This window comes from Bemisia tabaci, chromosome 1 (genome assembly GCF_918797505.1).
Source record: "Bemisia tabaci chromosome 1, PGI_BMITA_v3".
Classification (NCBI taxonomy): Eukaryota; Metazoa; Arthropoda; class Insecta; order Hemiptera; family Aleyrodidae; genus Bemisia; species Bemisia tabaci.
This window is the reverse complement of record NC_092793.1, coordinates 35,283,353-35,308,244: the sequence shown is the minus strand read 5'-3', so window position 1 is coordinate 35,308,244 and position 24,892 is coordinate 35,283,353. Positions and strand designations below refer to the sequence as shown.

At 37.8% G+C, this 24,892-nt stretch overlaps 1 protein-coding gene across 13 annotated transcripts in view; it reads left to right on the top strand.

Moving 5' to 3' along the window:
- Nucleotides 1–24,892, top strand: part of LOC109042363 (uncharacterized) — a 270,886-nt gene that overhangs the window by 90,623 nt on the left and 155,371 nt on the right. For all 13 annotated transcript variants that reach the window (XR_011899858.1, XM_072300324.1, XM_072300329.1 and 10 more), the window contains exons 6-8: nt 10,235–10,363; nt 13,420–13,617; nt 16,216–16,512. Coding sequence is in view for 12 of the 13 variants with exons in the window: in XM_072300324.1 (XP_072156425.1) it covers nt 10,235–10,363; nt 13,420–13,617; nt 16,216–16,512 (624 nt within the window). In the remaining variant the exon portion in view is untranslated. The remainder of the gene's footprint in view (nt 1–10,234; nt 10,364–13,419; nt 13,618–16,215; nt 16,513–24,892) is intronic.

Sequence of the window (24,892 nt, the reverse complement as noted above, 5' to 3'; positions counted from 1 at the left end):
CAATTGTCTCTAGATGAGCCCGTTCCATTCGGATTTGAAAATATGACCCATGTTTTTGCATATAACGTGGTAAAGTTGTGAATCCTCCCAATAAAACAATGTAAATTTGTATTTTTTGTCATAGTTCGTTTAAGCGGTCTATTGGGCCGATTTCCATGATTTTTGCGGTTATCAACAGGTCATAGCTCTAGATGAGCCCGCTTGAATCAGAGTTTGGAAATAGGACCCAGGTTCTTTTACAATCACATTATAAGTGTGAACAAACTCACAGAATGCTCCGCAACTGCCGCCGCTATGCGCAGGAGGTTGCACATTGGCCAAGAAGCCTGTGCATTAACTCTACTTTTTGAACGCAAGATTCACCTGGCAAAAGTCAAGGTGGGCTGTGGCTGAGTTGTCTAAGGCGTCAGAGACACTCCCGTAAGAAAGCTTGGGTCGTGGGTTCGTATTCTGGCTCTCTGGCCTTTTAACTATGAGCTGATAATTATCTTTCATTGTTTTACTGCAATGGTTTATTAATCAATCATTGCAAAACGCATCCTGTTGTCTTCAAATTTGTTCATCTTTATTTTTCCAAAACATAAATCATTTCGTCGTTCTAAAATGTAAAATATACCTCATATTGAAATTTTTTAGGGGTAAATAAAACCAACATTGATAAGAAGCTGAAAGCCAGAACGATAATAATCGAGAGGAATAATGAAATAAATGAATAAATGGGAGACAAAATTAAAATAAAGAAAAAATTAGACAGCATCCATAGTCTATTAGGCTGTTACTCCTTCCGTCATGAAAGTTTTGCTGATATTTTTTAAACAAATTTTATTGTGAAAATATGAATTTTATCAATGTTGCGGCTACCAAATAAGGCCGCAAACCACCCCCTTGATGGCGCAGAGCGCCTTCAGGGAATTGGTCCGCATAGCGGCCAGAAGACGTAGCCCCTTGGTAATCACCCACCCTCTAAAACCACCCTTTATCCTGGAAATCTCAAGTCTGAAGGGGGATGATTTTTCGACCAGGAGCCTGATTGTTGAATTTCTTTGTTTGTCGGGACGACATAGGTTAGAAGGCGGAGCATGATTGGTCGGCTATGTCTTATCGCTGCTTCGTCAAGCCTTTGTCAGGTGGAATGGACGACATACTGTCAGAAAGTTAAAAGGTACCGTTAGCTTGTCTTGAATTCAACCCGACATAGGCACGACAAAGCAGGGATAAGACATAGCTGACCAATCACGGCTCCGCCTTTTAACCTATGTCGTCCCAACAAACAAAAAATTTCAACAATCAGGCTGCTGTCAGGCTGATTAGGCATAACTGTTTTCATTGAAACGTTTCATCGAAATCTGTCTTTTCGTTTCCAATGTGGCTGGAAAGCGTTTCTAAATTCAACTCTAGAAAGTATGTAAAAATAGAGGATACCAACCCACTGTATCCTGTTTTTAAATGAGCTTGTAAACCTGTTTCTAATGGACCACTAGGCGAAATACGAATTTAAGTACTCCGATGCATGTTATTTTATCAGAATTTCATGTAGAAAACATTTCTTGCATCAGAAATTACTGAAATCATTTTCTAACTAAGATATTAACGTTTTAATTTTACATTGATTACAGGAAATTTGATTTGCCGGGTCACAAGAAATTCAATACCCTACGTGAGTCAAATCGCGCCTTACAATGGTTTCAGCAGGCTTCTTAATCGAGCTTTGTTCCTTTCCCAATTTCAATCGTTCAAAGTGTATTTGCTATAGCTGAGCCAAAGCGTCATAATTGAGGCTACTATATTTTCGTATTTCAGACACTGCCACAGTAACGTTTAGCAAGTGTTTTGACTCACGCAGACCATTGAGTTTTCATGAGTGGGAGGTTTGAATTCATGCGTCAAGAAACATTAAATATCTTGGTTAGGAGTTAATTTCAGTAACTTCTGTTGCTCGGATTGTGTTCTATGTGAAATTTTGGTCAAGAAATATGTATCAGAATGCTTCATTTTGTACCTTGTCTAGTGGTCCATTTTTGCATTTTCAACAACTACATTGTCTCCTGATCGCGCAGTATTTTTTCCAGATTTTTTCGAGCTGTTTTTTCCTCCAAAAACGACTTTTGAAGTTCAAAACTTAAAACACTCCATTTTCATGCGCCTTAGCGGCAATCCAATATAGCGTCATTACTCCCTGACTTCTTGCCACACATTCAACCTTGCGCTGTCAGCGGCATGGTTACAGCACAGTTGGTTAAAACCTAGGTTTTAACCAATTAGGATTCAATTTAACATGGTCATTGTACGCTCCAAGTCTGTGCTTAAGCATTACTTTCATCTGACTTTCGAAACTGGTCTAAAAATATTCACTTCGAACAAAGATGAAATCACTAACGCGGTCAGGAAACATATTTTCTAAATATATTTATATATAAGTACTGATTAAGTTATTCGCACCTCTAAAAGACTTGTTGAAACAGGGTACAAAAGGATATAGTAACATAGTAAAGTTTAGAAGATCTTAATTTAATAAAGCTGCGAGACCGCCAGATGGCATTACTTCCGGGGAAGTTGGCTCTTCATCATTTACTTTTGTACATACATTAAAACGTTTGCTCTTAATTTCTATTGTTTCCTTAATATTCTGAAATTCTGACACTGTTACTTACCATGTCGAAGCTTCATGAAGTCTTCAGGACATAAATATTTTGGAGAAAACTTCTTACTTCTCCTTTACAGCGATATAAATAGAATCAGTAATTGAATCTCCTTCCCTTAATGCCTCTCTTTATAGAAATATCCTCTGTTTATTGCATGTTTCACAAGTTAACTTTAAGGAAGCCACCCAAGCTTTACTATTGTGTTCAACAATTTTCTAATCTGCAACCATTAACTTATGAAACTATTCAGTGTTCCATAATTATTAACAGGTTTATTGTCAATTGCTAGTTTGTGCCATTCTTTGATAGTTTGTCTCATTGCAAGCTATAACATCAGAGATTTAGACTTCATTTCTCATTCATTTATTCTCTATGTAATTGATGACATCCTCCGAGAGACTTCGATTCACTTTGAGCCTGATTTTTTTTGGTAAATAATGTCTCAGTTTGCTGAGCGTTTTACCTAAAAGTCAGCTTAAAGTTTCATTCTTCGACATGAAACTACACACAAATTTTGTGAAGATGCATACTCTGACTCTGAATAAATGTATGTTGTTTAAAATCCTGAAGATGAAAGGTGAGTAGCTATCTACTTTGTAAGCTCCTTTTTTTATTTCAATTAAATGGTTTCTAATTGCGGATAATTGTTCTTCCCTCTTTTTTGCAAATTATTTATTGATATGAAAATGTAAGGCTCTTTATCAGTGGAATATCACTATGGAAAAGCAACTGAATGTAATGACTGAGACTAAAAAAAGATAATGGTGACAATGAAATGAGGTGAGAAAATCTGCCAACTCGAGACCTCCACTTCAAAATATTGCAATTACATGAACTTGTTAGATGGAGTCTGGTGTGTCCACCTGCATAATTGATTTTAAGAGTTTTTATGGGTGTACTGAAGGAAAATCTCGACAAATTTTTTTTGAATTAAATTTTGATTAGAACCTAGATATCTCTGCTGTGAAATAGAGACCTCAGGTTTTCATGTCACTTGCTACATTTTTTGTGATTCTTAGTTACTGGATATTACTCTCATTGCGCTCCAAAAACATTTTTATGAGAAAACCATGTATGTTTCGAAGAATTCAAAACAAGTTTTTTGCGTGTATGACCACAGAAAATTTATCATTAAAAGAATTACTCGGTTGGAAAATTTGATTAAGACAAATACTGTGAAAATCATGTGCAATGTTAACCTTAACACCGAAAACACGGCAATATCAATTAAAAAACTAACACCTTTAGATAAATGATAAGCACACACACACACATATAACCAACACATTTTGGAAGATATTTCCGGATCTCCCAACATTCCAAGGAGATTGTAGGTAGAGGAATTTGTGAAGCAGGTTTAGATATATTTGTGGAACGCATAACATTTCAGAAAATATGCCGAAAACGAGTGAAATCTTTGTCTGTAGGTGTAATTGATAACAGCCAGTTGCTTGTTTTGATTAACCTCAATATTTGAAGTTGAACGCATAGAGGTACCGCTGACGGTGCACGGTCGAATGTGTGGCAAGAAGTATGGGAGTAATTTTGAAGCCATTTTGGATTGCCGCTAAAGCGCGGTGTTTTAAAATTTTGAACTTCTTATGTCGTTTTTCGGAGGGAAAAACAGCTCAGAAAAATCTGAAAAAAATACTGCGCGATCAGGAGACAATGCAGTTCCTGAAAATGCAAGAATTAAAAACTGGTTCACAAGCTCATTAATTAAATTCTAGTGAAGAGAACAACCTTCAAAGTCGCAAAAATATACCTCCATTCAAGAAGGAAGAATGTTACTCTAACAGATTTTGTGACGTCCTATAAAGAGCTAAGCGCAATGTACAGTACCATTTCACCTGCATTTGTTTCTGTACTTTCCAGTCACAATTAGTATTGTACTTCCCCTTTGCATCTGCGGCAAGATCGACACTCCAGTGCATACGTTCTTCAAATGTAACGTAATTAAAGACAGAAGGGATTAAATAAAAAAAGAGATAAAGCAAAAAATTGATAAAGGTAACATGATAGGATTAATGATCGAAAATAGGCTATATTGGAATATCCTGTACAGATGTATTGAAGAAACTCCAGAAATTAAGAATTAACGTTTTAATGTATGTACAAAAGTAAATAGACCCAACTTCCCCGGAAGTAATGCCATGTGGCGGTCCTGGGGCTTTATCCAGTTAAGATCTTAACTATGTCTGTTACGGTATCCTTTTTTACCCTGTTTCAGCATGTCTTATAAATGTGAGAATAACTTCATACTTTAAAAAAATATATTAATATTGTACTTAGAAAATATGTTTCCTGACCGCCTCAGTGATTTCATCTTTGTTCGAAGTGAATATTTTCAGAACGGTTCCAAAAGTCAGATGAAAGTAACACTTAAGCACAGACTTGGAGCTTACAATGACCATGTTACATTGAATTCAAGTTGGTTAAAACCGTAGGTTGTCGTCTTACATGATTCCTCAAACTTCGGGCGTATGAAAGACGTTTCTTCGTTGACTAAAATTTGGTGTACTTTCTTCAGTTAATGTAGCTACTTTGAGCAACTTTAAGCTCGTTTCCTGTTAGCAGGAACTTTATATAAGCCTTTATTAATAGCCTTATTTCACATGACTTAGAATCAAGAGCACCTCATTTCAAAAATTTATCATCGAGACAACTTCAAAGTTAGAGAGCAAACACAATAATTTGATGAAAACTTTGATACATCTCACTGGCGATGTAGGTGGCTTTGAAGAATAAGGAAAGAAGAATTACTGCCCAAAGCTCAATTGAATCGTGTTGTGCTAAAACCGCTGATGTTCATTTTTTTTTTTTTTTTCAATTTTGGGATTTTTGGTTGGTTTTTTGGGGATTTTTGAGTCACTCTCTGGAGTGATGACTTGGCTAATTGACCACTTACAGAAGCAAGAGATTCCTCCAAGGAGGAAAGTGATGGCAGCGAAGTGGGAAATGCGTATAGAGGTATATTTCATCTTTAACAGCATTCCTCAAAGGAAAATTTTAAAGTTCCTTTCATTTTTATTGTTCCTTTTCACTGTTTCTCACGCTAAAGATGGTTTTTTGTTCATTTTTCAATAATATTTGTACGTAAAAGTATCCATTTTTTATGCTTGAGAGCCGACTACGCACAAATCGTGCAAAAAATGTTAATGTCCAAAAAATCAAATGAACAGCTGGTAGCTTCGTGATGAAACGTGTTTTAAATGTGGCAATTGTAGAGAATTTTATTTTTTTTAACTCTTTGTGAATGATAATCTACCGTTTTAATCTCTTCATAATGTACTAGCAGGAAACCCGTACTGAGCACAGGAAGCCCCCCACAATCAGTAATCACTGTGATTAGTGATCAGTTACAAAATTTTGTCTCTGGATTTTTATTTACTTCTTCAAAATTGGCGAGTCGCACTGCTTTGATAAAAATTCAGAGATTAGTGATATTAATTATAGGATTTTTCTCGTAATAGGTATTTGCAAAGTATTAAATCATTATTTAATGGTCATTGTTTGTTAAAAACCTATTAGTATTGGTAAAGTTTATGCGCGCCGGTACCTGCCAGGTGATTACAGCGGCTCACTGGTCTGTGAGGAATATTTTTAAGACGTCTATATTATTCCCACTTATTAAACCTTATGAGTAAAGTTTTCATGTCACATTATTTTTACAAAAAACTTCAAATTTTGTCCAGCTATATGTTCTCATCCTCCTACAATTTATGGGATATTTTGGAGGTGGAGGAGAGTCTATTAAGCATTATGTATATAATTAAAAAGGGGGTTGGGTTGGGTGTCATATGGGAAAGGGGGTTCAAAAATGCCATTAAAGTGTGTTCCGCATTCCTAATGGCGATTTTAAAAAGATGATAAAAAACGACATAAGTGGAGGTGTACGATATTTTTCGCCAAGATATTTGCGATCAATGTTTAGAATAGGTCTGTTTTCAGAAAATCGTGTTTGCAGATTGAAAACTCCTAGGGAACCGTACTTAAGATTCTAATGTTATGTGAGTAAGAAGGTGGGGTGCTGCCTGCCGAGTAGCCGCAGGGGCCGGTCTGCGACCTCCAATGTCGAAATTTGCAATTTTTCTTGAAAGTTTTGCAATGTTGAACATGGGAATCCCAAGTTTAATTCCTTGAGATTTTGTAATTACCACACACGATTTTTTTGAAAACAGCTATTTTAAATTTTCTTCGCAAATATCTCGGCGAAAAATATCGTAGAGACTCCCATTTTAGCTCATAAATTTTCTTTTTTTTTCTTGAAATTGTGATTTGAAAATTTTAAGTATGGGTACCGTCTAGCAGCCTCCAGGCGCCGCCCCCGACATTTTAAATATGCCCAAAAGCAGTTCCTTTTGTCCTAAGAACAGTGTAAATATTTCATTTGGCTGACAGCAAAGGACTCTATGCACGGACCCCCCAAATTTGCCCGTTTCAAAAGTTAACGAAATTCATACCAGTGATAGAGGGGCACTTCCGGTCTCCAAATCCGGGGTTGGTTTAGTCCCCAGCCCCCCGAGTGCGACGTTGCCATTTTTTAAAGTTGAAACATGTTAAACCCCATAACTTTTGAGCAATTAAAGATAAGGAGGTGCGGTTTGTTGAGTCGATAGAACATAAAAAGAGCTATCATTTCGTATATAGTTTTTATCCATTGTTGCCAAATTTACCCCAAAATCGACAATTTTTCGATTTTTTCAAGGTGCAATAATACGGTTAACCTAAAAAAGTCGGTATTGGGACACCACGTAGGAAAATAAAAAACACGCGTAATTAAAGCCCTTAATGTGAGCTTTCCAACGGTATATCGGTTTTTCCGGGGAAACGATTCTATCGCGAGATACAGGCCTTCAAAGTCCGACTTGGCGTACTTTTTGGAGGTCCCGCGTCATTCGCACCTCAAAAAATTAGTATTGTGAACGCTGGCAGAAAAACGAAACTCACATGTAATGAAAACTATTTATGTGAGCTTTTCAACGGTATATCGGTTTTTCGGGGGAAACGATTCTATCGCGAGATACAGGCCTTCAAAGTCCGACTTGGCGTACTTTTTGAGGTCCCACGTCATTCGCACCTCAAAAAATCAGTACTGCGCACGCCTATAGGAAAATGAAAATTACATGTAATGAAAGTCCTTTGTAAGGGCTTTCCAACGGTATATTGGTTTTTCCGGGGAAACGATTCTATCGCGAGATACAGGCCTTTAAAGTCCGACTTGGCGTTCTTTTTGAGGTCCCCCGTCATTCGCACCTCAAAAAATCAGTACTGCGCACGTCCATAGGAAAATGAAAATTACATGTAATGAAAGTCCTTTGTATGGTCTTTCCAACGGTATATTGGTTTTTCCGGGGAAACGATTCTATCGCGAGATACAGGCCTTGAATGTTCGTTGTAGCGGTTCAGGTCCTATTGAATATTACATGAAACAGGGGAGTTCTTATCAAAGTAGGCTGCCGTTCATGTAGCGTCGAGCAGGAAGAGAAAGATGTAGATATGCAGAGAGAGATGCAGATATAGAGACAAACCTGACACATACTGCCAACTGTATATTACCAAATTTTAAACGAATATTAAACATACAACTTCAATGGAATCTCACAGACAACGGATCCATTTCTATGTATCATGTCTCCCCTATAACACAATCCCTGAGACTTTTTTCTTGCACCCTTTATGCGTTCTGAGTGTTTTCATCCACGTTCAGTGTTTGACACCACCGATTTTCCCGAGGCAGGGAATCGATAAACGAGATCGAAAAATTGTCTATTTAGTTCCCTGTTTCATGTCTTATTTAATATGACCTGGGACGTGCACTATCACGATGGGCGAAGAAACAAGCCGCGCAGGGTACCTAAAAACCCCGCTACAGTGAACATTGCATGCATGTATCTCGCGACAAAATTGTTTCCCCGGAAAAACCAATATACCGTTGGAAAGACCATACAAAGGACTTTCATTACATGTAATTTTCATTTTCCTATGGACGTGCGCAGTACTGATTTTTTGAGGTGCGAATGACGGGGGACCTCAAAAAGAACGCCAAGTCGGACTTTAAAGGCCTGTATCTCGCGATAGAATCGTTTCCCCGGAAAAACCAATATACCGTTGGAAAGCCCTTACAAAGGACTTTCATTACATGTAATTTTCATTTTCCTATAGGCGTGCGCAGTACTGATTTTTTGAGGTGCGAATGACGTGGGACCTCAAAAAATACGCCAAGTCGGACTTTGAAGGCCTGTATCTCGCGATAGAATCGTTTCCCCCGAAAAACCGATATACCGTTGAAAAGCTCACATAAATAGTTTTCATTACATGTGAGTTTCGTTTTTCTGCCAGCGTTCACAATACTAATTTTTTGAGGTGCGAATGACGCGGGACCTCCAAAAAGTACGCCAAGTCGGACTTTGAAGGCCTGTATCTCGCGATAGAATCGTTTCCCCGGAAAAACCGATATACCGTTGGAAAGCTCACATTAAGGGCTTTAATTACGCGTGTTTTTTATTTTCCTACGTGGTGTCCCAATACCGACTTTTTTAGGTTAACCGTATTATTGCACCTTGAAAAAATCGAAAAATTGTCGATTTTGGGGTAAATTTGGCAACAATGGATAAAAACTATATACGAAATGATAGCTCTTTTTATGTTCTATCGACTCAACAAACCGCACCTCCTTATCTTTAATTGCTCAAAAGTTATGGGGTTTAACATGTTTCAACTTTAAAAAATGGCAACGTCGCACTCGGGGGGCTGGGGACTAAACCAACCCCGGATTTGGAGACCGGAAGTGCCCCTCTATCACTGGTATGAATTTCGTTAACTTTTGAAACGGGCAAATTTGGGGGGTCCGTGCCTAGAGTCCTTTCATTTGGGCCTTTTACAAGGCCCCGTATAGATCGTTTTCGATAGTGGTTCGATGTATCGTTCGGTTCAAACAATAGAACATAGCCTCAAACGAAAATTTTAGGATTTAAGTAGGAAAAGGTAGGAATGAGAATACTCCTATCAATTTCACTTTTCATTGCCATTTTATACTCATAAGAATCAAAAATCTATCCCAAGAACTAGGGCTGTGCCAATGTGGTTTTTTTTATGTCGAATCGAATCGAATATTTTGAAAAAGTTTAGAATTCGAATAGAATATTTTAATTTTTTATCTATTTTCAAATTTTTGACCCCCCTTCCCCAAAGAAATAGTTTTTTTCACTCAAGGGACATACCCCAAATTTCAACTCTTCAGCTCTGTCGGTTCAAAAGATTTTCAGCTGTCACGGGACTTTTGCCCCACCCCGTATAATAGTAATTTCTTTATTCAAAATTTTAATGTTAGAGGGAAAAAAATTATTCATTCTATTTTACTTCGACCAACAGAGGTTGGTTTTGGTCAAAAATAGATAAAAACTTAAAATATTCGATTTGATTCGAACTCTAAACTTTTTCAAAATATTTGATTCGATTCGACATTAAAAAAAACCACATTCACACATCCCTAGTTCATACATGATAAATAGTCTTAGGTACAATAATATTTCTCTCTTATCAGTTTTGCTGTTGATTTCATCATTATTTTTTTTCCACGTTGATTTTAGAATGATCACAATCCAGACATCACATCTAAAAGCGGTTTTACACCTCTTCACATTGCGGCACATTATGGGAATACAAACATAGCAACCCTATTAATCCAAAAAGGAGCCGATGTTAGTTTTGCTGCTAAGGTAAAAAATTTCTTAAAGCTCTCTCCTCATCACTTGCAGATTTTTTTATCAATATACTATAAAGTTGTACTAAATGAATTTTGGTTGTCACCCTGCTGGGTCTCTAGTTGTATTCAATGTCATATCAACAACCTCACTCATGAATCATATTTTGGGAATAAGTTGTTTCAAAATGTATAATTTTTTGATCTCAGGTAAAAAAAATTACAAACCCTATCATTGCCGATGCTCACATTTTGAGAGTACTTACGATGCGACAACTCGTCTAGGAAGAAATTATGGATAGCAATAAGTTATTAAAGGAACACTCTCTTGCAAACTTCAGCTAGAGCAAAAACAGATAATGTCCCTTAAAACAGTAAACACACTGATATGTTGTGGCGTGGCCTGTCTCGGCTCAGCTGACCGGATATCCATTAGCGCGGTTCCTGGACAGATGTTACTCTAGGGTGCGTCAAAAAAATGAAAGTTTGAGATGTCACTCTTTCCATGTGGCAATTGATGCCACTGGGTAAAGAAACATTATTGCCAAAATTTGGGTGAATTGCATCCATTTTAAATGGTGCCTTAGGTCAATCTTGTGACGAAATTGTGATTTTGAGGTTTAGACCTCGATTTTATACCAAAAAGCTGATTTTACACTGAAATCGTGCGCTAACGTGAAAAATTGCCAAATTGTGATTTTGAGGTTTAGATCTCGATTTTATACCAAAAAGCTGATTTTACACTGAAATCGTGCGCTAACGTGAAAAATTGCCAACTGACCAAGGTTGTAGTGGGTAAAATTTCACTCTAAAAACACCATTGAATAAAATAAACATCATATTATATCGAAAAAACTCACCGCAGTATTACTTTTTTTTTTGGTCTTCAGAATTTCTGAGGTCCTACAAAGCACAGGTACAGGAGACTCATTTCTTATCAAAATGAGTGAGAAAAGGGTATAAATTAACTGTAGACAAGTGCTGAGAATACGAATATCATCAGAATCTCCTCAATTTTAAAAAAAAGCCCCATCTTTTTGCACATTCCTCGAAAAAATTATGTAGCTCTAAAAGTAGAACACTAAAATAAAGAGGGAAAAAAGTACAGTTTGACCCAGAATAGATTGCATAATAAACTTTTCCTGTGTAGACGTCATCACTAGGTTCTCCTGAACAACATTTTAAAAGTCTACCATGGTCCTACCCTGGAAAACCCCTCGAAATGTCTAAAATTCAAAATGGCGGCCATAATAAGGGCGTCTGGGATTTCGGTATTTCAAAATGTTTGTATAGTGTTAAGTGAGGTATCATTTCCTCTCTACTTTTCGTTGTAGATTTCATAGAAGAATTTAATAAAGCCCCCTGGTCAAAGAGGGTGCCCCGAATCCGAGATGGCGACAAAATTTGAGAGGCAGGAGGGTGCCCTTTTTTACGTTTCTAATTGAAGAACAGCATTACATGATACGTGGTGCAGGCATTCGATAGTCTGGCACGAGTATCTCATTGGAAAACTCTATAAAATGCTCCCATGTAACCATGTGGAACTTCTGTCTTCCCCTTTAAACGGCAGACAATTTAGAGTCCGTTATGAAAACACCACATCAAGATTTAGACATATAAAAGCGGGAGTTCCACAGGGCTTGTGTCTTTCCCCTCTTCTCTATTCCCTTTTCACCACAGATATCCCACAGTCTGGGAGAGGGGGGAAATTGGGTGTTTAAACTGATGATACCCTCGTGCTAGCCTCGTCCAGGAGCTACAGGGAGGCATGCCAAAATGTCCAATCTCATCTCAATAGAATCAACAGATGGACAATCAACGATAAAACTAAACTGAAAGCTTCCAAATCTGTGGAAGTTGTTTTCACTTACAGACCATTCACCCACATTCCACTTTTGTTGGGTGAAAACCAAATCCCTTTCGATAAAGTATCCAGATATTTAGGTCTTCACTTGGATTCCAGGCTCAAGTGGGGAGCACATATAAAGAAAAAGGTTGCTCAAATGCGCCTGAAATTTGCAAACATGCAGTGGCTCTCAGGCCGCAAATCACGGTTATCCCTTCAACTAAAGTTGGTCCTCTACAAGTCAATGTTGAGGCCAGTTTGGAGTTATGGCTGCCAATTGTGGGGTTGTGCAGCCAAGTCAAATCTCGACAAGATCGAAATCATACAAATGAAAATACTAAGAAACACAGTTAAAGCAAGATGGTATGAGAGAAACGCAGATATTCGTGCTGACCTCAACATAGACTCTGCAGAGGATTACATCACTAAGATGTACAACTCCTATGAAACCCGACGTCATTGACACCCCAACCCAGAAGCACTTGCTCTCCTGGAGTTGGACCAATGCAGAAAGACATTAAAAGGCAGAAAGCCCCATGAGCTTGGAATCCAGCGGTTCACAAAATTTTTCCCTTAAAAAAAAAAATCAATAAAACGTGCCTCCTCGTGCTCCAGGGACATGTTCGGAGGTTCTTTGGACTTTGACCGGGTACGGTTGTCTGCAATTACAGATAAAGTAAAGACTTTTTTATTTTTGTAAAAATTATGTCCTTATTTTTCTTTTTGTTACAATAAGGTAGTATTTATTACTGCTAAAAATTGTAAAAATAATTAAGTTTATACTTATAGATTAACCAAGCTTTTTAAAGACAGGATATATGTCTAAAAGTGCATTTTGTATTCATTATTTTGTACAAATAAGAAGAAGGAAAAAAAAGCATTATTCGATGGCAGTCATTATGAATCTCGCACGGGGTTGTTAATCAGGAATAACTTACCTGCATCTTTGCATTTTCCACAGTATACTTGTGCTTGAGGCCGGAATCTTAAAAATGCCAAAATTTCTTGTGCAAATTTTAACATAAGTAATTTTTAAACTTTGCTTATAGGCGATTTCCCTGAAGAAACAACTCTTATTTTTGCTGTAGCTGAAGTTTGCAACGAAGCCATTGCCCTGAAAAATGTAAATTTGTGTACAATATCATTAAATCTCTTGTAAAACTTAGATATCTGTATTTTCAAAAGTTTAGAATTTTATTTTTTCATAAACTTACTCCTTTTATTAGCACAACATCACTCCTCTTCATGTAGCTGCTAAGTGGGGTAAATTACCGATGGTAGCTCTGCTTATTGAAAAGGGTGGCAATGTAGAAGCTAAGACACGAGATGGTCTGACACCATTACACTGTGCTGCACGTTCAGGACACGATCAAGTAGTTGACTTGCTGGTTGAAAATAGAGCCTCTCTGCATGCTAAGACAAAGGTATTAACCATATACATTTTAATCCTATTTTTCTAGATTATGTACTGTTTAGTGTACTTCTCAAAGGAAATACACTGTCGCATTCTTGTATTGTGTCATGACCCAGAACTCAGATCTACTTAAGAGTACCAAATCACAAATATTTAAGTCATTTAAGTAGATGAATGACGTGTTGAATGTAATTTGAGCCACTAGTTGCTTCAAATAAATGCAAGTGAGAAGTTACAACATTACTAACCCAAAAACATCAATATCTTTAATATCCTAAGGTTTTTTTTGTCCTCCTTCACTTTTAACGGTTTGTCCTAATTTGATCTCGGAAACTACTGGACCAATTTTCCTCGGATTTGTTTTAAATGAAAGCTCTTAGGCTGTAAATTTGCAGGCACCTCTTGGTTTTTCGATTTGCGCCACCGATGTTGCAAAATTTACCTCAATTTGATAACGACATATTTGCGTTTTTGCCACTGGACAGTTTATCCTAATTAGATCTCGGAAACTACTGGACCGATTTTCCTCGGATTTGTTTTAAATGAAAGCTCCTAGGCTGTAAATGTGCAGGCACCCTTTGGTTTTTCGATTAGCGCGACCGATATTGCAAAATTTACCTCGATTTGATAACGAAATATTTGCATCTTTGCCGCCGGACGAGTCATATGGTTGGGGGACCTCCCACCCTTTGATTTTCCGTTTCCCTCTCCACGTAAACCTGCCATTAACACGTGTCACCCTTCTACTCTGGCATGGGTCCTGTGGCAGTATATGGCCCTTCCTTATGCTGTCTGACTCGAAACACCTGCTACGCATTTCCTCCGTCGCATTGCTCATAATCAGTTCTCGGTTTGTCCAGGTTTCTTATTAGTGCGTCTAGAGTTTTGCTTTCTTGATTTTGTCTTTCGTTTTTTTTTTACATGAAAATTACTTAGTTTTGATGTGTATTTTTCAGAAGATAATTTTCCTTTTTACGGCAACACAGGTTTTATTATTAATAGTTAACTTTTTAACAGCAGCTCATGTGTTCTTCCAAGAGGATCGGTAATTAATCTTCACCCTTTCGCAGCGTTAAAGAGGTTGTTCCATCCCCCATTAGATTTGGACCCTATCAAATATGATCCATCTTTTCAGGAGTGATACAGTAGCATGCGAGACGTTCAAATATGGCGGTCATTTTGACCTAGGCCCCCCCAGAGAGGGGGGGCGGGGGGTCAAAGACAAAACCTTCAACTGCCTATAACTTTTGAGCGAAAAATCGGATTGAGTTGAACCTTTTTTTAAATGAAAGATCTCAAAAAGATCTATCTGTTGATGACAGAAAAATTGAAAAAAATTCAAATTTAATGAATATTTTGATTTTTTGGGGGACAAAATTTTCAATTTTGTCGTGTTTTGGCACCGCGCAATGACTCTACTAAAACAAAAACCAGTTTTTTAGATTCTACACCCAATTTCCTATAAGATGTCAAAAACCGCATCTTGGGGAAACGTTTAGATCGCGAGCTATGGCTCGTCAAAGTTAGCCCCGCGCTGAGCGCGCGCCCCCTGCGCTGTTCGCATATCCTCTACGCGTCTGCCACCGATCCTGTTGCCCCTCCTCCCCCTTCCTAAATGCAAATTAACATTCTACTACCCAGCTTTCGTATATATCTGCGTTATAGGTACGTGAAAATTTCAGCAAGTTCGTGATTTCCAGTGGAATTGATGCTTTATTTCGCTCCCCCCCCCCCCAACCCGGCCACTGTGCTCCAAATATTGTGCGTTTCCCCAAGATGCAGTTTTTTGCATCTTATAGGAAATTGAGTGTAGAATCTAAAAAACTGGTTTTTGTTTTAGTAGAGTCATTGCGCGGTGCCGAAACACGACAAAATTGACAATTTTGTCCCCTATAAAATCGAAAAATTGCTAAAAATTTGCATTAAATTTGAATTTTTTTCAATTTTTCTGGCATCAACAGATAGATCTTTTTGAGATCTTTCATTTAAAAAAAGGTTCAACTCAATCCGATTTTTCGCTCAAAAGTTATAGGCAGTTGAAGGTTTTGTCTTTGACCCCCCGCCCCCCCTCTCTGGGGGGGCCTAGGTCAAAATGACCGCCATATTTGAACGTCTCGCATGCTACTGTATCACTCCTGAAAAGATGGATCATATTTGATAGGGGGCCAAATCTAATGGGGGATGGAACAACCTCTTTCCACAAAGTGTTTTGATTTTTTTTCCAGGAGTGTTTTTTTATTTTTCAATGATGTCTCTTTTTCTAGAAGTAGGTGGTTATCATTATTAGTTTCTTATTCTTTGTTTTTGAATTTAAAATTTTGCCTCCAGGAAGTCCACTAATTACTGGTAGTCCAACATTCACTCGCGGAGCGAGTGACTGGGGGTCCAGGGGGCGAAGCCACCGGCTAGCGGCGCAAGCGAGCGTAGCGAGCTGAAGCAGCTAGTAATTTCTTAGTTACCTTAACAATAGTACCATTCAGAAAATTAATGAGGAATTTCTTTGCTTAATATTTTGAACAATTTTTATTAGTATTTTACTACCTCTGCACCCAGCACTAGTTGGTAACCCAGTGTCGTTTTCTAAATGTGTTGATTACCTGCATTTCAGAATGGATTAGCACCGTTGCATATGGCAGCCCAAGGAGATCACATAGATGCTGCACGACTGCTGTTGTACCACAAAGCAGCTGTTGATGAGGTCACAGTAGACTACTTGACTGCCCTTCATGTTGCAGCCCATTGTGGTCATGTCCGGGTAGCCAAACTTCTGCTTGATCGGAAGGCCGATCCAAATGCTAGAGCTCTAAATGGATTCACCCCTTTGCATATTGCTTGCAAGAAAAACCGAATCAAAGTGGTGGAGCTTTTGTTGAAATACAATGGATCAAAAGAAGCAACCACAGAGGTAAGATTTTAAATGCAGTCAAAAAAAGTTAAATGTACTGGTTGTACTTCAAATTAGACTCCATCGTTTGCAAAATCTTTCAGATGATTTTGTATGCTCCTAAGAGAGTTAGTGTGCTTGTGCACATATGCATCTATACACTCGTATGACAACACTAGTGAGGCAACTTAGTCCAGGCAACCTAGCAGGAAATTGGACCTTAGATGGAAAAGAATTGGAAGCAAATTCCAACTAAAGGGCGTTAATGTACCCCAGTAGGAGTGTAGTTTCTGAAAATTCCCCAACTTTCCGATGTGCGGAAAGCCCTGAAAAATTAGGAAACTCCCTGAAAATTTGCCAATCTTCAAACGCACATAACTTGGCATCGAAATACCAAATTACCATATTTGTCAAATTTACGGAAAACCGAAAATTTTTTTTTTTCTAAAAATCTTTAAAGCTGATTTCAGGTCCCAAGTCGGTAGAAATCGGAAAAAATGCCTTCTGCTAAAGTTGTAAAATATTGTTTGAGCTTTAAAACGGTATATTGACGAAATTTGTACGATAATTTGTTGCCAAATTAAGCGCAAAAAACCCGGGATTTTTTTTCCGCGCGAGAGCGGCAGATCTTTGCGACTCAACGCGTAGTTACTTGTTAAAATCTAAAATTTCTCCAGGATCCTACTTTTAACATATAATTATGAACTTGGGAGTATCTACTTGTTTAATAAAAGTTTGAGAACATCCCCTCTCCTTCCACTCCTATCCCTTGTTGCCATAATTATAAAAATGTTATCTCTATTGTGTTAGTTAGAGAGAAATGCGGTTTGACCGGGAACAAATTGCATAACAAACTTTTCCTATGTAAACGTCATCAGTAGATCCTCCTGAACAACATACTAAAAGTTTACCATGGTCCAAGCCCGGAGCACCCCCCCAAAATGCCTAAAATCAAAATGGCGGCCATAATAAGGCCGTATGAGATTTCGGTATTTTAAAGTGTTCCTATAGTGTCATGTGAGGTATCTTTTCCTATGTAATTTTGGTCGCAGATTTCATGTATGAAGTCAAAAAGGCCCCGGGGTCCAAAGGGGTGCCTCAAATCCAAGGTGGCGACTAAATTTGAAAGGCAAGGGAGGTCATTTTTTAACTTTTACGTGATTGGGCAAGTGAGGTATCATTTCCTACATAATATTGGTCGTGGATTTCATTAATGACGTCAAAACAGCTCCTCGGTCAAAGGGGGTGCTCTGAATCCAAGAGGGTGGCTAAATTTAAGAGGCAGGAGGGGTGCATTTTTTAGATTTGTACGTGAAAAGACAGGTGTGGTGCAACAATTCCTGGATAATGAGAGCTTATTAGCCTGTTTCTAATTCTTGCATTTTCAGAAACTACATTGTCTCCTGATCACGCAGTAATTTTTCAGATTTTTCCGAGCCGTTTTTCCATCCGAAAACGACTTTTGAAGTTCGAAATTTCAAAATGCCGCGTTTGCCCGCGCTTTAGCGGCAATTCAGTAGCGCCGGAACTACCCCCTGGCTTCTTGCCACACATTCGACCGGGCGCCGTCAGCGGGACCTCTACGCGTTCGAATATCGAGGCTAATCAAAACAACCAACCAAGGCTGTTATCAATTTCACCCCTTGACAAACATTTCTCTAGTTTTTGGCATATTTTCTGAACTGTTATTCGTTCAACTAAAATATCTTATCCTGCTTTACAAATATCTCGACCTGCAATCTCCTTGAAACGTTGGAAAACCCGGAAATAGCTTCCAAAACTGTGTTAGTTATACAGGGTTATCCAAAAATCACCTACCACCCCTGTAACTTTTTTCCTAATTGAGATAGAAGTTTGAAACTTTGGGAATGTTCCTCGGTTTAAGGTAGCAACTTTTTTTGGGCGGGGGCTAACTTTTTTTCAAATGGCAACCCCCCTTTTGTGATACTTCATTCGAAAGATAGTAAAAAAAGAAAACTTTTGGCGCAAACCGCAGGTCAAAATGTTGATTTTCGACAAAATGGCGGCCGGTCAAAGTTCAAAATGGCGGAAATTTGGCATTTCCGTCTTTTACCGGCAGGTTGGTCTGAAACTAAGTATCCTAAGGTTTTTCGGGACGAGAAAAACGATTCTGGCATTAGTTTTCCAGAAATGTCAGTACTTTTAAAAATGGCGGCGGTTGAAATGGCGGCTTAGTGCGGGAAGTGGATATTTAGGCTGCTTATCGTCGGATTTGTATGAGACTTGGTAGCCGGGGGTAATTCGGCACGAGAAGACGAATCTTTCATTGGATTTGTAAATTTTTTTAAAAACTTTAAAATGGTGGCGAAAAAATGACGGTAAATCCATATCACGGCTGTTTACCGATGGATGTGCACAATAGTCAATACTCTCGTGGTTTTTGACTCGAAGAAAATTAATCTTTCATTAGATTTTTGAAACACTGAATATCGTCAAAATGGTGGTGGAAAAATAACGGAAAATCCGCATCCACCATCGCCATTCCCATTTTTACCGCCATTTTAAAGTTTTTAAAAGTTTCAAAAATCCAATGAAAGATTCGTTCTTCTCGTGCCGAAATACCCCCGGCTACCAAGTCTCATACAAATCCGACGATAAGCAGCCTAAATATCCACTTCCCGCTCTAAGCCGCCATTTTAACCGCCGCCGTTTTTAAAAGTACTGACATTTCTGGAAAACTAATGCCAGAATTGTTTTTCTCGTCCCGAGAAACCTGAGGATACTTAGTTTCAGACCAACCTGCCGATAAAAAACGGAAATGCCAAATTTCCGCCATTTTGAACTTTGACCGGCCGCCATTTTGTCAAAAATCAACATTTTGACCTGCGGTTTGCGCCAAAAGTTTTTTTGTTAGGTACTATCTTTCGAATGAGGTATCACAAAAGGGGGGTTGCCATTTGAAAAAAAGTTAGCCCCCGCCCCCCTTATGGGGGGCCGCCACCCAAAATTTTGGGGGGATCAAAAAGTTGCTACCTTAAACCGAGGAACATTCCCAAAGTTTCAAACTTCTATCTCAATTAGGAAAAAAGTTACAGGGGTGGTAGGTGACTTTTGGATAACCCCGTATGTGTGTGTCCCTATCACCTAAGTATCTAAAGGCTTGTTTTTCAGTTGAAATCGCCGTGTTTTCGGTGTTAGGGTTAACATTGCACACGATTTTTACAGTGTTCGTGTTAGTCAAAATATACATATAGGTAAGTGTTCTTCTAATGATTCATTTTCTGCGGTCATACATAGATTCTTGCATTTGCAACTATTGGGTATTCAAACAATCTTCACATTGGACGGGCATTATGCTGCTAGAACATCTGATCAAGCATTTACTCTACGATTATTCCTCCTTTCTTGAGTGTTAAAGTCAGTAATCTGTATATTTGCTCATTACTTCTACTTGTATATCCACATAGTCTTTCCTATGCTGTTTTGAATACTTCCTCATGACCAACTCCCTTTGAAGTCTGATAGTGTAGTAAATTATGCTTCAGTTATCTGAGCATTTATTTACTAAAAAATCAGTTCGAAGGAATTTTCTTCGACATGGATCTCCACTCTACCCTGGAACTGTGTGTGCCGGCACCAACAGACCCTTCGGCAAAAGCTGTTAAATCCTGAAATTGAAAGGTACGTACCAATAATGTTCAAACTAGAACGGAAAAAAATTTGCTCCAACATGCTCATGACTTGTTTTGAATTCTTTGGAACATACATATGTGGTTTTCTCATAAAAAATGTTTGTGGTGAGCAATGAATGTAATATCCAGTATTTGAAAATCACTAAAATTGTAGCAAGTGTTAATTCGAAGGCACACCAAGATATTCTCTTATCACTGGAATGACATGGAAACCTGAGGTCTCCATTTCACAGCAGAAATGTCTAGGTACTGATCAAAATATAAGTCGAAGAAAATTTGCCTAGATTTTCCTTCAGTACACCCATGGAAACCCTTAAAATCAATTATGCAGATGGATGCGCTAGACTCCAGCCAACAAATTCATGTGATTGTAATATTTTGAAGTGGATGCCTCCAGTTGGTAGATTTTCTCACCTCATTTTACTGTCACCATTATCTTTTTTTTGTCTCAGTCTTTAAACTCAGTTGCTTTTAGTGATAATTCAATGATGAAGAGCCTTATTTATTTCATTTCAATAAATAATTTGCAAGAAAGAGGGAAGAACAACTACGAGGATCGTCCAGAGATGAGTTTACCAGTTCAATATCTCCTAAACTGAGATAGGTACTTCGAGAAAATCTGTAATAAACTTTAAAAAAGCCTCCACTCTGGGCTCTCTAACGCGTCATAGATTTTTAAATTTGGCTTGATAGAACTCCAGAAAAGTGGGTTTTTCTGAATCCACCTCCTCTCAGCACAGGTCCAAAATTTTACAGAACCTCATTCGCAAATGAGCCACCGTGTCTATCGCTCATGGCAAAAAAGTGGCTGAGGGGTGATTGAAACATGTGTAAAACATTAGTAAGGACATTTTCCCGTATTTTGAAGTAAACACGGCTAACCCTACTAATTCCTTGTTGGAAAATGTCCTTACTTATGTTTTACATGTATTTCAACCACCTTTAAGCCACTTTCTTGCCATGAGCGATAGACAGGACGGCTCACTTGCGAGTGAAGCTCCGTAAAATTTTGAACCCGTGCGGAGAGGAGGTGGGTTCGAGAAAATCCCATTTTTCTAGAGTTCTATCAAGCCAAATTTAAAAATCTACAGCGTATTAGAGAACCAGGGTAGTGACTTTTCAAAGCTTATAACAGATTTTCTCTACCTATCCTCGTTTAGGAAATATTAAACAGGTAAACTTACTTTCCGGACGACTCTTATTATCCGCCATTAGAAACCATATAGGTAATCGAAATTGAGAAAGGAACTTGCAAAGTAGTTAGCTACTCACCTTTCATCTTCAGGATTTTTAATTACATCCATTTATTCAGAGTCAAGGCATGCATCTTAACAAAATTTGTGTGAAGTTCCATGTCGAAGAATGTAACTTAAAGCTGACTTTCTGGTAAAACGCTCAGCATAGTGAGCCATTATTTACCAAAAAAAAATCAGGTTCAAAGTGAATCGAAGTCCTGTGGAGGATGTGATTACATAGAAAATGAGTGGATGAGAAATGGAGATTAAATCACTAATGTTATACAGGGTTATTCAAAAGTCATGCACCACTAGCCATAACTTTAGCTTTTCTTATGATATCAATTTTCGGTTTCAGACGTTTTTCCTCATAACAAGGGGCAAACTTTTTCAGGTACTTTCCAGGTTTTGATCCCCTTGGGAGGAGGAGCGGTGGGGGGTACCTCAAAAATTTCAAATGGCCACCCCCCTCATGGCCAGTGGTGCGTGACTTTTGAATAACCCTGTATCTCGCATTGAGATAAACTATCAAAGAACGGCACACACTAGCAATTCACAATATACTTGTTAATAATTATAAACTACAAAAAAACCCCAAAAAAACTTCCAGATTCTAAGGGGTAAAGAATCCGGCCAAAGTCTTAAATTTGTTGAACCAAATTTTCTTATTACTCCTAAAAGAAAATTAAAAATTATACTTTACTGAAAATCGAATGTGGGCCCCTTCATTTATGAGTGATGCAACAGTCATGACGTGTAAATATGTTCCTGAATCCTTACCCATTTGCGTTTTTATCGAAAGTAAAAAAAATAGTCGGTATGGATTGATCTGAGCCTTCTATGTGCTCCAAATCAATATGAAATATTTTATCGCACAAAGTCCAATATTTTTCGATTCAGGAAAAAAAAATACTTGAGCATGAAAAAAAAAATACTTAATCGGCTGGCGAAAGTCCAGTATTTTTCTTAAGAATAGTCTCCTCCTTCCATGAGTGATGCAACAATTGCAACATTTTTGTATGAAAAGCCCTTGCAGAAGCCTTTTTATTTGACTCAGCTAAATTTTGAAGAATCACTGACGTGTCCGCAAAAACGCTCTTACTGTAATCAATAGTATTTGTCCCCTCTGCATGCTGGAAGATTGCTTGCAGCGTATTTTTCGAGCGTATCATTCTTCCTTTGCTTTCTCCCAAAACTTATTTATTGTATAATATTTTTAATCTTAACTTATGATGCTGCAGTTTAATATGCATGTAAATGGAAGCTATCATAACATTGTATCATATACCACTGCATAATGAACTGATCGTCATGAAAAGGACTCCGGATTATCCAGATATTGCAAATTGTTTTAAGAGAAAATTAATGAAGATTTAAAAAAACTAAAATCATGGTTGAAAAGAGCGTTTTTATATTTTACGCAGAGTATAATGGGTAAGAGGGTTTTGACATGGATCCTCAGATATCTCTATGAAGCATTAATTTCAGTGACCTATCTTTTTTACGTATGTTTGCGGACACGTCAGTGATTCTTCAAAATTTAGCTGAGTCAAATGAAAAGGCTTCTGCAAGGGCTTTTCATACAAAAATGTCGCAATTGTTGCATCACTCATTGAAGGAGGAGACTATTCTTAAGAAAAATACTGGACTTTCGCCAGCCGATTGAGTATTTTTTTTTTTTCATGCTCGAGTATTTTTTTTTTCCTGAATCGAAAAATATTGGACTTTGTGCGATAAAATATTTCATATTGTTTTGGAGCACATAGAAGGCTCAGATCAATCCATACTGACTATTTTTTTTACTTTCGATAAAAACGCAAATAGGTAAGGATTCAGGAACGGGACCGCTCCTGCAAGGGCTAAACATACTTACACGTCATGACTGTTGCATCACTCATAAATGAAGGGGCCCACATTCGATTTTCAGTAAAGTATAATTTTTAATTTTCTTTTAGGAGTAATAAGAAAATTTGGTTCAACAAGTTTAAGACTTAGGCCGGATTCTTTACCCCTTAGAATCTGGAAGTTTTTTGGGGTTTTTTGTAGTTTATATCAGGTGGTTTTTTGGAATGATGTGAAGGTAATGAAACATTTGGCTGGAGACAGAGAAACTGAGAATAATATTTTCAATGAGCAGAACTGGGACTCCTTGTTTGATCAACTAAACATTAATAGGGGGTGATTGAGTTTTCAATCAATAAAAATACCTAATGTTTTGGTGAGTTTAAACTTCTCTCATCAAAACAGGGTACATAATGTTTTAAAAACTGATAGATTAGCAATTGGATTGCATTTTTCAAGAAGGAAACAGAACAATTGCCATGTTGCGAAGATTGTGCGACATCACCCTTTGCAATAAAATTACTGTAATCATGCAAAAATATGAAATTTACATGGTAATTTTGGTCTTAAATTTAAGTGCAGTTTTTAGCATGTGAGAAAGAAAATTTTTATAGATGACCAGATTTTTCTTCCAAGACAAGAGAAGTTGCACTATCTTAGCAACAATGCAATGCTCTTGGTTCCTTTTTGCAAAATGCATTCCAATTCATTGTCATAGTGTAGGCTACTTAGCATGAACTTTTTTTGCCGCGCAAATTATCCCTTACTTACTGATAAAGTTTCAACATTAATTCTGCAAGTTTTACTGCGTTTAACTCAACTGTTGGACATACTTGTACAATCAGCCACTAAAATTTTAAATTAAATAACAGTGAGACCACTAACTTTTAACAGAGTATAATGACTAAGAATGCTTGAAACATGAAGATAAGAAAATTGTACATATATTATGCACTCTGTTAAACTTGAGCGACTCAGGTAATAATCGACTGAATTTCAACCTCAAGTTACAATGACCTCAGACAGAAAATTAATTGAAAAAGAGAAAAACTTGTTGCAGATACTACACTATAAGTTTACCCACCAGGGATGGCTACTGCCACTCTTGATACAGTATACCTATATTGACGCTAGCGGAGAATATTTTGATTTATTTTGCTTCGAGTCACTTCACCACAAAATTTGTCAAATCATATAACTGGCATGAAGTGAGCATTTAAATTTTAATGGAGTCATTTGATTTATAAAAGATAATTAAGGCTACTTCTTAGTTACCTGATAGTTCATGAATTCCTAGTAATTTGGTTGTCCACCGTCGGACTAAAAACACCACCTCCAAACTCTTCATCAGAGCATGTTCCGCAGTTGGTACGGAAGCACAAACTTTTCGATCATAAACGCTACCGATTGGTCTAATCATTTTTGGCCTTGATTCACCCGATTACATTTATTCCATTAAGTACTAAGTAGACACGCGAACCATACATAGACCCAACGCTCAATTAATTTCAGAGTGCACTGTTTCACTGGAGTAATTATGCTAGAAACTCACTAGGTGAAGATGGAATACTTCTGTGACACAACAACCATCAACACCACAATATTTTCACATCAAGAGTGGCGGTAGCCACCCCCGGTCGAGGAAAATGACGACCTACTAAAGTCCTGATA